The 14,209-nt window shown below is 40.2% G+C and overlaps 1 protein-coding gene across 1 annotated transcript; it reads left to right on the forward strand.

The window, feature by feature from the left end:
• The first annotated feature begins 11,123 nt into the window (after positions 1–11,123).
• Positions 11,124–12,840, forward strand: LOC128666961 (E3 ubiquitin/ISG15 ligase TRIM25-like). Its single transcript, XM_053721789.1, has one exon. It carries the CDS (start codon positions 11,124–11,126, stop codon positions 12,732–12,734), a length of 1,611 nt encoding a protein of 536 aa, XP_053577764.1. The 3' UTR covers positions 12,735–12,840.
• Positions 12,841–14,209: the final 1,369 nt, after the last annotated feature.

Genomic DNA, 14,209 nt, shown 5'->3' on the forward strand with positions numbered 1-14,209 from the left:
GGAAGGAAAGAATTGTTATGAAATGACACTACACCATAGGCATCATGCCTAAGGACAATTGCACTGACGCAGCAGCCTTTCACATTTATTCTTTCGTTAAGAGTTCAGTTTATAGTTCCACAGTCTCAAAAAAGTGAATTGTAAGTGAAGTGACAATGTCAGAGTCCTCCAAGATAGCTGACAAAGTTGGAGATGGTGTAAGATATTAATAAGGAATGAAATCAGTTATCTTCCTCCCAAGATATGTAATGAGAGAGGATGAGGGTCTCTGGCGTAGTGAAAGTTAACCCTTTTATATTACTCTGTAGGTTGCCAGGTGGGGAGTACAGTTGCTAGGGAAGCAGAGACAAGATGGGGTGTGTAGCATTGAGTGTCTCTAGGGTATATACCTTTGGGGAGGGAGTAGGGTATGTGTAGTTAGTCCAGCAATGTGGGGGTCTTCCCCTAAGTGTCCCAGTATTGGTCAGAAGGCCAGCCGGAGGTTCCTAAATGATGGACCCTATTGCATGTGGCCCCCAGAGGTCCTGGAGAGATGGAGCAGGTTGTGACTAGCTTAAAGTGACAAGGGGGTACAGGCTATCTTCAGCAGCAGAGTTCAAAGCACCCTTAACACTTTGGCACAAAGAGATGCTGATAAACTTTAAATACTGACCAGCAAAAGTCTTGTGGGAAGACTGATAAGTGTACACAGGTTATACAACAGAGTCAGGGGTAAATATTAAAGGTGTCAGAGAAACTGACAAAGTCTTACCCGGTCTGCAGAGGGAGATGCTGAAGCAAGGAACTGAGCGGATGTGAGGTGGGGGACTCCGCTGTAGGTAATTCCTCCTTGAGCTGTCACTGCTCTCAGGCGTGTGAAGAGATGTAAGGCCCGGAGGCCCAAAATGGCGGGTATTCGCGCCTTTTTTCTTATATTGTGTAGCGGTAAGGCCTGATCACCTTTTCCCCCAGATTTCCAGCCCACCTTAGGGAGCGTGATGTAGGCAGGATTCACAAGTATCCGGGCAGCACTCGGCCTCAGCGTGGGACACGCGGGTGCAACACGGGTTCTCCAGACAGACCCGGGTTGTTGGCGGCTGCAGGTCTTGGCTCCTGGGACAGCTTGTTGGTGTGGTGTAGCCCCTCAGCTCCGGAGCGGAGTACCGACCCCTCGGGGCCTACAAAAGGGCTGCTGTCTAAGCCTGACTCAGGGGTAAGGCAAGATGGCGGCTGTTCGTGCTACACCACACTGGCAAAGTGAAGTGTAGGAGCGCTTACTCGACCGGTCCCACCGCCGGCCCAGGATGAGGGACGCCTTCAGAAGCTGGAGACCTCCTAGGTAAATCTCTATCTGCAGCTGTTAGGTTGTTGTCGGGCCCCCTGCTGTGTCCGGCATATATCTGAGCCGCGTCCCCGCCTAAGGTTGGAGACCGGCGATGACAGAGTGTAAAGTCCAGTGCTGCAACAGCTCCGGAGCAGAGCCCAGACCCTCCGGAGCTGGGACTCAGTTATATATGCCAGATGGTAGGAAGGGTAGGTGTGAGATAAAGGTTGTTGCAAGGCCCGGGGAATGAGGCAGTAGAGCTCGGTGCAGCTCCCTCAAGAAGCTCCGGTCAGTGCGGGTAGCAATCCGGATCACAGACCCTCAGTGCAGGGGGCTAACTATGCGGGCAGGGAAAGAGGATAAAAAGTCAATCTCAAGGCTTAAAATGGTGAAAATTAAGCTTTTAAGCACTTTTCCGTGAAGAGCTCTTTTCTCTTGCGACTGTTCAGCAAGGCAGCTAGCTCCGCCCCCCTGGTCGGATCTCTTTTCAGAATCACTGTTTAGTGAGAGGAGCGAGTCTGTGGGGAAGAGATGAGAGAGTGGTTTCCTTACCCGCGGTCCGGAGGCGTGTGACATCAGAGGAGGGAGGAGAAAGATTAACCGTTAACCAAGTCCGGTCCAAGTAACGGTTCCTTGTCACAGACGCCTGTTGCGGGTAAGAGCTTAGTAGTGAGTTAAAGCGCAATGGTTTTGTTGCTGGGATCTGGAAAAGTAATTAGAAAGTTAGTTTGGTTTTCGTGAAGTCGCCACAGTAATCCCCAGTGAAGCTGCTTATTACTCAGAGTTCCTGCAGGTAGAGGTAATAGGTGGAATGATTAGAGGAATCTTGTTAAATTTATATTTAGAAACAAAGTCTTGAGGCTTTAGTATTTAGTTCAGTTCTATACACCACAAGTAATAGTGCTATGAAAAACAATTACTAAGCAATGGGTAGAGAGGGAGGTGGATATTTAAAGGCAAAGCCACCAATCAGAATATAGATAAATTTAAAGCAACAGCGTGAACCTCCTGACAAATACAGCACTCAAAAAAATTTTTTTTTACCTTTTTGCTTTTAATAATATTCATTCACAAATCTGAAATGTGAATCAAAGAATGCCAAGCAGAGATTTCATAAGCAATCGGTCTCATAATTATTCCAAAATCATTAAAAATAGGGACACAAGGAGAATACCTTACGCATTTCGTGCCCACAACTGGCATTAGTCATAGGGTTGCAGATCATTTGTATGTTAAGATACATAATTGAATAGGAACAAGTCACTTGTGTTCAGTTAAAAGAAACGGAGCCTTTCATAACCAGCAGCATAGATTACTGTGTGTCATCAACCGCTTTCAAGTGGCTCAGACCACGCAGGATTATTGACTTTAATATTTACAAATCCAGTGTTACTAGGTAATCCATTAACTGGTTATACACATCCACTCCAATGTGACCACTATGAAAACACTTTTGAAATGATTGTCTGTTCAGTTTCTACATATGCACAAGCCAATCCTCCACCCCGAAAACCGAAGAGACTTGATATTCCAACTTGCCAGTCAGCTCAAATACAAGGCCACGAGTGACGCATTTCACGCCACTCCCTTGTGGGTTGGTCTCAGGGTGTAATCACTAATTGACTTCTCATATTTATTAGTGCCCCATAGCACCAGCAATTTTGTTTCAATTTCATATTTTATAGAATTAGGTGCACCACATCTATATATAATTTTGAGTTATAGGAAGATGTTATATAGAACAATAGTAGGAGCTACAGGGAGGGTTACATGAAGCTATGTGAGTAGTTAGAGGAAGGGGTTATATGGAGCAATAAGATGGGTAAAATGGGGAATTGTATGGGGCAATTTAGAGGAGTTATGGAGGGAGGTTTTATGAGCAATAAGAGTAGTTATAAGGAGGGTTAAATGAGGCAATAGGAAGGGTTATATAGTCAGGGTTACATGAAGCAATTTAAGGAGTTATAGGGAGGGCTTAAATGAAGCAATAGGGGGAGTTATATAGAGGTTATATTAAGCAATAGGAGGCGTTTTATGAACCAATAGGAGGAGTTATAGGGAGGGTTATAAGGAGCAATGAGAGGGAATTACAGGGAGAGGTTATATGCAGTAATATGAGGAGTTATAGGTGGAGGTTATATGCAGTAATAGGAGGAGTTATAGGGAGAGGTTATATGCAGTAATAGGAGGAGTTATAGGGAGACATTATATGGAACAATTGGAGGAGTTACAGTATAGGGAGGATATATGGAGCAATAGGTGGAGTTAAAGGGAAGATTATATGGAGCAATAGAAGGAGTTATAGGTAGGGTTATATGGAGCAATAAGAGGCGTTATAAGGAGGGTTATATGGAGCAATAGGAGGAGTTATAGGGAGGGTTATATGGAGCAATAGGAGGAGATGTAGGGAGGGTTATATGGAGCAATAGGAGGAGTTATAGGGAGGGATATATGGGGCAATAAGAGGAGTTATAGGGAGGGTTATATGGAGCAATAGGAGAAGTTATAGGGAGGGTTTTATGGAGCAATAGGAGGAGTTATAGGGAGGGTTATATGGAGCAATAGGAGGAGTTATAGGGAGTGGTTATATGGAGCAATAAGAGGAGTTATAGGGAGGGTTATATGGAGCAATAGGAGGAGATATAGGGAGGGTTATATGGAGCAATAGGAGGAGTTATAGGGAGGGATATATGGGGCAATAAGAGGAGTTATAGGGAGGGTTATATGGAGCAATAGGAGAAGTTATAGGGAGGGTTTTATGGAGCAATAGGAGGAGTTATAGGGAGGGTTATATGGGGCAATAGGAGGAGTTATAGGGAGGGTTATATGGAGCAATAGGAGGAGTTATAGGGAGGGTTATATGGAGCAATAGGAGAAGTTATAGGGAGGGTTTTATGGAGCAATAGGAGGAGTTATAGGGAGGGTTATATGGGGCAATAGGAGGAGTTATAGGGAGGGTTATATGGAGCAATAGGAGGAGTTATATGGAGGGTTATATGGAGCAATAAGAGGAGTTATAGGGAGGGTTATATGGAGCAATAAGAGGAGTTATAGGGAGGGTTATATAAAACAATAGGAGGAGTTATTGGGAGGGTTATATGGAGCAATAGGAGGAGTTATAGGGAGAGGTTATATGGAGCAATAGGAGGAGTTATAGGGAGGGTTATATGGAGCAATAGGAGGAGTTATAGGGAGGGTTATATAAAACAATAGGAGGAGTTATTGGGAGGGTTATATGGAGCAATAGGAGGAGTTATATGGAGGGTTATATGGAGCAATAGGAGGAGTTATAGGGAGGGTTATATGGAGCAATAGGAGGAGTTATAGGGAGAGGTATATGGAACAATAGGAGGAGTTATAGTGAGGGTTATATGGAGCAATAGGAGGAGTTATAGAGAAACATTATATGAAGCAATAGAAGGAGTTATAGGGAGGGTTATATGGAGCAATATGAGGAGTTATAGGGAGGGTTATATGAAGCAATAGGAGGAGTTATAGGGAGGATTAAAGGGAGCAATATGAGGAGTTATAGGGAGAGGTTATATGAAGCAATAGGAGAGGTATAAGGAAGGTTATATAAAACCTACTAAGTGGGGTTATATGGAGCAATGAGAAGCTTATGAGGCAACAGGAAGAGCTACAGTGAGAGGTTGGTTAGATAGAGTAGAAAGCATTATAGGGGCCTATAGGAGGAGTATTCATAAGAAATATATTATGTGTCCTAACTAAAATCTTAGAATGTCATTTTTTAAATTATTTAAGTATTTTCAAATAAGTCATGTATTTTGAAATAAGAGAATAGAGTAATATATTTGATTAAAAAAACACAAGGAAATATATTTACAAAATTAAACAATCTATTGCACATCATCATTAAACACTAAGGTCCAGATTACAAATGTTAAGCAATATTTGCGCTCCACTGTGACAAGTTGTCAGCAATAAGATAGGAGCCCCATTCTGGTGCTGTCAGAGACGGCATCAGAACTTTAGCGAAGTGAAGGGGGTAAGTTGCGCAGCGATGGCAGCAACTATAAATATATATGAATACTGTATGCTTATATACATATATATTTATGTGTTAATATGTTTATATACCCATATTAACACATTAATATATATGTATATAAGCATACACATATATATTTACTGGGAACACACAGTTCCCATAGACCACAATGTAAAGGCACTTTCAGTGCCGTTTTTTTTCTAACACCCCACTCCCGTCAACTTTATCCCCAAAATACTGCCTAGTGTAGTTGTTTTATTAAAAAATAAAGATGCTGCCTGCGTTAGAAATAACCAGCCACTTGTAATGGCTGTTTGACTATCGTGTGCTAACACTAACGCTCAACTTGTAATCTAGCCCTTAGTAAATGCTAGATAGAATGATGCATTCAAATAAAAGATTAGTCTGAGAATAACATGCAGATGTATTTTATAAAGTTTAATTATCTGTTTAAGTATTGACAAAATAAGTGTAAAGTTGTAGTGTCTATAAAACAATGGGAGCTGCCATGTTGTAACTTAGGTTATCTTCTCTTCTGTAGCCAATTAGGAACAGTTATAAATAGGTCACTAGAGTGTGCAGCCAATGGCTGTGTTGAATATAACAGTGTCCTGCACTTTTATTTCGAACAGGAACTGAAAAGCTCACAATTTCAGAATGGAATTACAGGAAAAAGGGACAAAATAAATAATTAAAGTAAATTGCAGAGTTTTTTTTTATATCTATATACGATTTATCATTTTATTTTACCATCTCAAAGTGCTCAATGTCCCATTAAAGTTGACAAAGAAATATCTATGCACATGATTAGAGCAGCGTGGATAGCATAGCAGAGGTATAGTAAAACTGGCCATTCTATTGACCCCCTAGTGATTAAAATGTGGATACACCTTTTCCTGGAGCGATCAATGGAGTCCAATCAAGCATTGTCTTGTTACTGCACTTCCTACACAGAGAAATCCTCTTAAATTAGTTGGAAGGTTATGAAGGCGAATTTCTTTCTGTTGCCATAACTCACTGATGTCAGCAAGATGTGTCAAGTCCCACGGGGTAATATTTCACTGCAGAGAAAGCAAGAAAGCATTGATTTTTATTGGGAATACCAAGCTTGGAATGTATATTAAAAAGATCTTAGTCATAATCCCTCTACAATAAAAGAGCTGTCCCCATAAACTTTCATTGGACCCCTCTACAAAAAAAAACTGAAAGAAAAAATGGGGTAACACATCCTTTAGGTCAGTGAGACAATGTGACGGATGGAGATGAGAGACAGTCAGGTGATGTATGAAAGATCCAGCAAGAGAGAGTGAGGTGAGAGACAGTAAGGTGATATATGAGACAGGCAGCCAGAGAGAGAGTGAGCTGAGAGACAGTCAGGTGATATATGAGACAGGCAGCCAGAGAGAGAGTGAGCTGAGAGACAGTCAGGTGATGTATGAGACAGGCAGCCAGGGAGAGTGAGCGGAGAGTCAGTCAGGTGCTGTATGAGACAGACAGCCCGAAGGAGTGAGAGAGACAGTCAGGTGATAGATGAGAGAGACAGCCAGAGAGAGTGAGCTGAGAGATAGTTAGGTGATAGATGAGACAGGCAGCCAGAGAGAGTGAGCTGAGAGACAGTCAGGTGATGTATAAGACAGGCAGCCAGAGAGAGTGAGCTGAGAGACAGTCAGGTGATGTATGAGATGCAGCCAGAGAGAGTGAGCTGAGAGACAGTCAGGTGATGTATGAGAGAGACAGCAAGAGAGAGTGAGCTGTAAGACAGTCAGTTGATGTATGAGAGGTAGCAAGAGAGAGTGAGCTGAGAGACAGTCAGGTAATGTATGAGAGGCAGCCAGAGAGATTGAGCTGAGAGACAGTCAGGTGATGTATGAGAGAGACAGCCAGAGAGAGTGAGTTGAGAGACAGTCACGTGATGTATGAGAGGCAACCAGAGGGAGGGAGCTGTGAGACAGTCAGGTTATGTATGAGAGGCAACTAGAGAGAGTGAGCTGAGAGACAGTCAGGTGATGTATGTGAGAGACAGCTAGAGAGAACAAATTGAAAAACAGTCAGGTGATGTATGAGAGAGGCAGCCAGAGAGAGTGAGCTGAGAGACAGTCAGATAATGTATGAGACAGGCAGGCAGAGAGAGTGAGCTGAGAGACAGTCAGGTGGTGTATGAGAGAGACAGCCAGAGAGAGTGAGCTGAGAGGCAGTAAGGTGATGTATGAGACAGGCAGCCAGAGAGAGTCAGCTGAGAGACAGTCAGGTGATCTATGAGACAGACAGCCAGAGAGAGAGTGAGCTAAGAGAAAGTCAGGTGATGTATGAGACAGACAGCCAGAGAGAGCTGAGAGACAGTCAGGTAATGTATGAGACAGGCAGCCAGAGAGAGAGAGAGTGAGCTGAGAGACAGTCAGGTGATGTATAAGAGGCAGCCAGAGAGAGTGAGCTGAGAGACAGGTGATGTATGAGACAGGAAGCCAGAGAGAGTGAGCTGTGAGACAGTCAGGTGATGTATGGGACAGGCAGCCATAGAGAGAGAGATAGTTAGCTTAGAGAAAAGTCATGTGATGTAAGAAAGAGGCAGCCAGAGAGAGTGACCTGAGAGACAGTCAGGTGATGTATGAGGCAGGCAGCCAGAGAGAGAGAGAGAGAGAGAGTGAGCTGAGAGACAGTCAGGTGATGTATAAGAGACAGCCAGAGAGAGTGAGTTGAGAGACAGTTGATGTATGAGACAGGAAGCCAGAGAGTGAGCTGTGAGACAGTAGAGGCGCTGGTTCTTGGGGGTCTTCCAAAAGTTCCTTTCTGTGCTTTACGATTCTCCCAAATAAGTTGTGTCTGTATCTGTTCAGAGCATATAACATTGGCATAGTGTTTCCAAACACATAGATAAAATAGTGCAGTATACTCACAGAATAAAATCAGACTAACAGCTCCACAGGTTATTCCACAAAACGGTGAGGAAAGAAAAAACATATTTCTTTAAAAATATCGTTGTTTATTTGGCTCAACGCGTTTTGGGTTTACCGTCTTTTTCAAGAGCTGTTAAAATTTAGTATGGCTTACAAAAAGTGATATGAAATACTGCATCGCAGGCGGCCTTAAATATACAATCATGAACGATATCTGATACCTCATTGGTTGAGGTCAGATTTACACGCGACTATAAAAAAGAAAATATACAATTACGATCCTAACACTTAAAGGGACACTAAACCCAAACTTTTTCTTTCATGGTTCAGGTAGAGAATTCAATTTTAAAGAACATTCCAATTTGCTTCTATTATATCATTTGCTTCATTCTTTAGATATCCTTTGCTGAAGAAATAGCAATGCACATGGGTGAGCCAATCACGTGAGGCATCTATGAGCAGCTACCAAGCATATCCAGATATGCTTTTCAGCAAAGTATATTAAGAGAATGAAGCAAAATAGATAATAGAAGTAAATTAGAAAGTTGTTTAAAATTACATGCTCTTTCTAAATCATGAAAGAAATAATTGGGTTTTATGTCCCTTTAATACATATTAAACAAAAATCAAGTATCAGATAAATATATATATATCTAAAATAAAACATATTTAAAAAACAGTTGTTAATCAACTAACCAATAAAAACACATTATTTCAAAAAGGCTATATCAACCAATCCTGAACCATTCTGTTTTTCAGTTCCCTTTCGAGTTGTCCTGTGTGTTACAGTTCCCAAACAGGTCCGTTTCTGTGTATCATGATAACGTTATTTTTCGTCCAATGGGTAAAAAGGATAGTTGTCAAATTCATTTAGAATAAATTCCAATGAGTCCCATATTGAACTAAGGTATCAAATGGTTACCAAAAGAAAAGAATACATATATTAAGATACTTATAGCAAAATATATATACATTGAAATACTTATAACAAAGAAAAAAATGTTTTTTAGTCTGCTATTCTATGCAGACATTTCGCATGTTAATGCATATCTAATTTGCCTGATAGATAAACTAATAAATAAAAAGAGAGAAAATATTTTGAATATAGTGAAAAATATATAAATGTTGGATAAAAATATCACTATATCAACTATCCATTTGTATCCTTTCTTTCTATCACAGGACAAAATGTATGTCAAATTTATAACCTATCTTATCTTATCTGTTAATGTGTAAACTATTTGAAAAAGACTTTTAAAAATTATTGCAAAGTTGGATATATGGATCCATTATATCGATCAAAGATATGTTAAAAATTGGATATCTTTTCTTTTCTTATCTGTTAATGTATACACTATCTTATAAATGATTTTTAAACTCATAGAGGACTTTTAACCTCATTGGTGAACATTTTAGACAAATTTCAAATTACATAAATTCTCAATTGATATAAACAATAAGATTTGTATCTTTATCTTATCTTATCTGTTTTGGATTCTCAGTTTATATAGACAATAAGATTTAAACAGAAAACAAAAATTTTAATATCCTGATTTCAGCCCAACTACATATAAGTCTTTAATGCTTGTTTTATCTTATCTGATCTGTTTAGAAATTGTTCAAACAATTTAAATAAAAGCAGCAATTTTAGTATCCTTGTTTAAACCCCACTGTGCATAGGTTTTTAGTGTATGTATCCATTTAAGTTCTCTTTGGTCCAACTCTTTGGATATTTGACCCCCTCTCCAATGTATCTTGACCTTCTCTATTCCCACCCACAAAAACCTTTCTTTTTTGAAGAATTGACAATTATTACAATGCACCGGTATACCATGATCATCATGTTCTTTATCTATTTTATTAAGGTGTTCTAGTATCCTTGTCTTAAGAAATCTCGAAGTTTGTCCTAAGTACTGGCTTTTGCACCTACATATACCTGCTTAGATTAAGAACATGAGGAACGTGGTATACCGGTACATTGTAATAATGGTCAATTCTTCAAAAAAGTAAGCATTTTGTGGGTGTAACACACAGGACAACTCGAAAGGGAACTGAAAAACAGAATGGTTCAGGATTGGTTGATATTGCCTTTTTGAAATAATGTGTTTTTATTGGTTAGTTGATTAACAACTGTTTTTTAAATATGTTTTAATTTAGATATATATATTTATCTGATATTTGATTCTTGTTAAATATATATTAATGTGTTAGGATTATAATTGTATATTTTCTTTTTTATAGTCGCGTGTAAATCTGACCTTAAAGGGACACTAAACCCAACACATTTCTTTCATGATTTAAGTAGAGAATACAATTTTAAAAAACATTCCAATTTACTTCTATTATTTGTAATTCTAATTTGCTTCATTCTTTAAATATCCTTTATTGAAGAAATAGCAATGCACATGGGTGAACCAATCACATGAGGCTTCTATGTGCAGCAACCAATCAGCGGCTATTAAGCCTATCTAGATATTCTTTTCAGCAAAGTATATCTAGAGAATGACGCAAATTAGATAAAAGAAGTAAATTACAAAGATGTTTAAAATTGCATACTCTTTCTAAATCATGAAAGAAAAAATGTGGGTTTCATGTCCCTTTAACCAATGAGGCAGCTTCCCCCAGTCCTGACAGCCTCACACAGACTCGCTAATTACATTCATTACAGGTGTGTGTGGCCTCAGGGAGAAGGTTAACCATTTCCTTACAGAGTAAAAACAGCTCTCTCTAATCTCTATCTTTAACCCTGTCACACACAATATATATATAGTGTTGCTGCTGCTTAACATGCTACAAACTGCAGTCAGAACCTTAAAGGGTTAAAAATAAGGAAGCAAGTTTGCCAGTAACAATCACAACACACCCTGTACTGAATAAGAAGAGACTTTCAGTTTCATTTCCTGCTCAGGATACAAACATGGAGTCTGCTGATCTGAGAGAGGAGCTAACCTGTTCTATCTGCCTGAGCATTTATACAGATCCTGTAAATCTCAGCTGTGGCCATAACTTCTGCCTGGGCTGTATTGAGAGTGTGCTGGGTACCCAGGAGGGGTCTGGGGTCTATACCTGTCCTGAGTGCAGAGAAACTTTTAATACAAAACCTAAACTGCAGAGGAACATTACACTGTGTAACATAGTGAGAAATCTACATCCTACTCAGTCGGAGAAAAGAGAGACTGGGATCTTCTGCACTTACTGTATTCACTCTCCTGTACCTGCTGCTAAATCCTGTCTGATGTGTGAGGCTTCTCTGTGTGATAGCCACCTGAGGGTACACAGCAAGTCTGAGGAACACGTCTTAACTGAACCCACCACTTCCTGGGGTAACAGAAAATGCTCCAAACACAAGGAGCTGATAAAATATTATTGCACCGAGGATGCTGCCTGTATCTGTGCGTCCTGCTCCCTGGTCGGAGAGCACAGGGGACACCAGGTGGAGCTGCTGAATGAGGCTTCTGAGAAGAAGAAAAAGAAACTGAGACATTTTCTGCAGAAACTGACCACAAAGAGAGAGAAGACTGAGAAAAGAGTCCAGAGTCTGCAGGAGCACAGGAGAGGGGTGCAAGAGAAAGCAGCTGGTGTAACAGAGCGACTCACTGCCCTGATTAGGGACATCAGGAAACAGCTGGAAGACCTAGAGAAGCGAGTCCTGAGTGAGATCACCCGGCAGCAGGAGCAGGTTTTATTCACAATCTCTGATCTGATCCAGCAGCTGGAAAAAGAGAAGGACGAGCTGACCAGGAAGATGAGTCACATTGAGAAGCTGTACAACATGACTGACCCATTAACTGTCCTACAAGAACAGGAATCACACAGAGATGACTTTTGTGGTGCTGAGAAGGGAGATAATGAGGTCACACAGAGAGGTGATAAACAGGTCCTTGCTGAGGGGGATTTGGATGAGGGTTTGATCTCAGTGACCGTATACAGAGGTTTAACTGGTATTGTGACTGATATAAAGAAAGGGCTCTATATGCAGGTGACATCAGACATATTACTGGATATAAATACAGCTAATAATTATGTTATTGTATCAGATGACCTAAAAACTGCATCTTATACAGATATAAACCAGCAGCGACCAGATACACCAGAGAGATTTACATGCTATTCTCAGGTATTAAGTACCAGGAGCTTTTCCTCAGGACGACATTACTGGGATGTGGAGACAAGTAATTCAGGGCACTGGTGCGTAGGGGTTTGTTATCCCAGCATGGTGAGGACAGGAAATTATTCAGGGATAGTAGATAATTCAGGGATAGGAGATAATTCAGGGATAGGAGATAATGACAAGTCCTGGTGTGTTGATAGTGATTGTGCACTGCTACATAATACAATATGTACCTCATTAGATCCCCCTCTATCATGTGACAGAGTAGGAATACTGCTGGACTATGAGGCTGGGCGTCTGTCCTTTTATGAGCTGTGTGACCCGATCAGACACTTACACACCGTCACTACCACATTCACTGAGCCTCTTCATGTTGCGTTCTATGTAAATAATGCCCGGGTGAAAATCATGTGCTAGATACACTGACCATAATAATAATGCTTCTACCTGTGAGCCAGTGATGTTTGTGTATTGTGCACATTTTGTATGAACTATACATGAAATAAATGCTTGTGTATAAAAACCTTTTATTATTATAGGCAACTGCATATATAGCACCAACATAAGGGGTAGTGTAGAACATAGGTTATTAAACAGTAATTACAGTTAAGTACATTTACGGCTAGATTTAGAGTTCTGCGGCCAAAGGGGTGCGTTAGCTACGTGTGCTTTTTTCCCCCGCACCTTTTAAATACCGCTGGTATTTAGAGTTCACAGAAGGGCTGCGTTAGGCTCCAAAAAGGGAGCGTAGAGGCATATTTACCGCCACTGCAACTCTAAATACCAGCGGTGCTTACGGACACAGCCAGCTTCAAAAACGTGCTCGTGCATGATTTCCCCATAGGAAACAATGGGGCAGTTTGAGCTGAAAAAAGTCTAACACCTGCAAAAAAGCAGCGTTCAGCTCCTAACGCAGCCCCATTGTTTCCTATGGGGAAACACTTCCTAAGTCTGCACCTAACACCCTAACATGTACCCAGAGTCTAAACACCCCTAACCTTACATTTATTAACCCCTAATCTGCCACCCCTGCTATCGCTGACCCCTGCATATTTTTTTTAACACCTAATCTGCCGCTCCGTACACCGCCGCAACCTACATTATCCCTATGTACCCCTAATCTGCTGCCCCTAACACCGCCGACCCCTATATTATATTTATTAACCCCTAATCTGCCGCCCCCAACGTCGCTGCCACCTACCTACAATTATTAACCCCTAATCTGCCGGCCGGACCTCACCGCTACTATAATAAATGTATTAACCCCTAATCCGCCTCACTCCCACCTCAAAAACCCTATAATAAATAGTATTAACCCCTAATCTGCCCTCCCTAACATCGCTGACACCTAACTTCAAGTATTAACCCCTAATCTGCCGACCGGACCTCGCCGGTACTCTAATAAATGTATTAATCCCTAAAGCTAAGTCTAACCCTAACACCCCCCTAAGTTAAATATTATTTAAATCTGACGAAATAAATTAAATCTTATTAAATAAATTATTCCTATTTAAAGCTAAATACTTACCTGTAAAATAAACCCTAATATAGCTACAATATAAATAATAATTATATTGTAGCTATTTTAGGATTAATATTTATTTTACAGGCAACTTTGTATTTATTTTAACCAGGTACAATAGCTATTAAATAGTTAATAACTATTTAATAGCTACCTAGTTAAAATAAATACAAAATTACCTGTAAAATAAATCCTAACCTAAGTTACAATTAAACCTAACACTACACTATCATTAAATAAATTAAATAAATTAAATACAAATACCTACTAATAAATACAAATAAATACACTAACTAAAGTACAAAAAATAAAAAAAGAACTAAGTTACAAAAAATAAAAAAATAATTTACAAACATTATAAAAATATTAC

Source organism: Bombina bombina, chromosome 7 (assembly GCF_027579735.1).
Source record: "Bombina bombina isolate aBomBom1 chromosome 7, aBomBom1.pri, whole genome shotgun sequence".
NCBI classification, from domain to species: domain Eukaryota; kingdom Metazoa; phylum Chordata; class Amphibia; order Anura; family Bombinatoridae; genus Bombina; species Bombina bombina.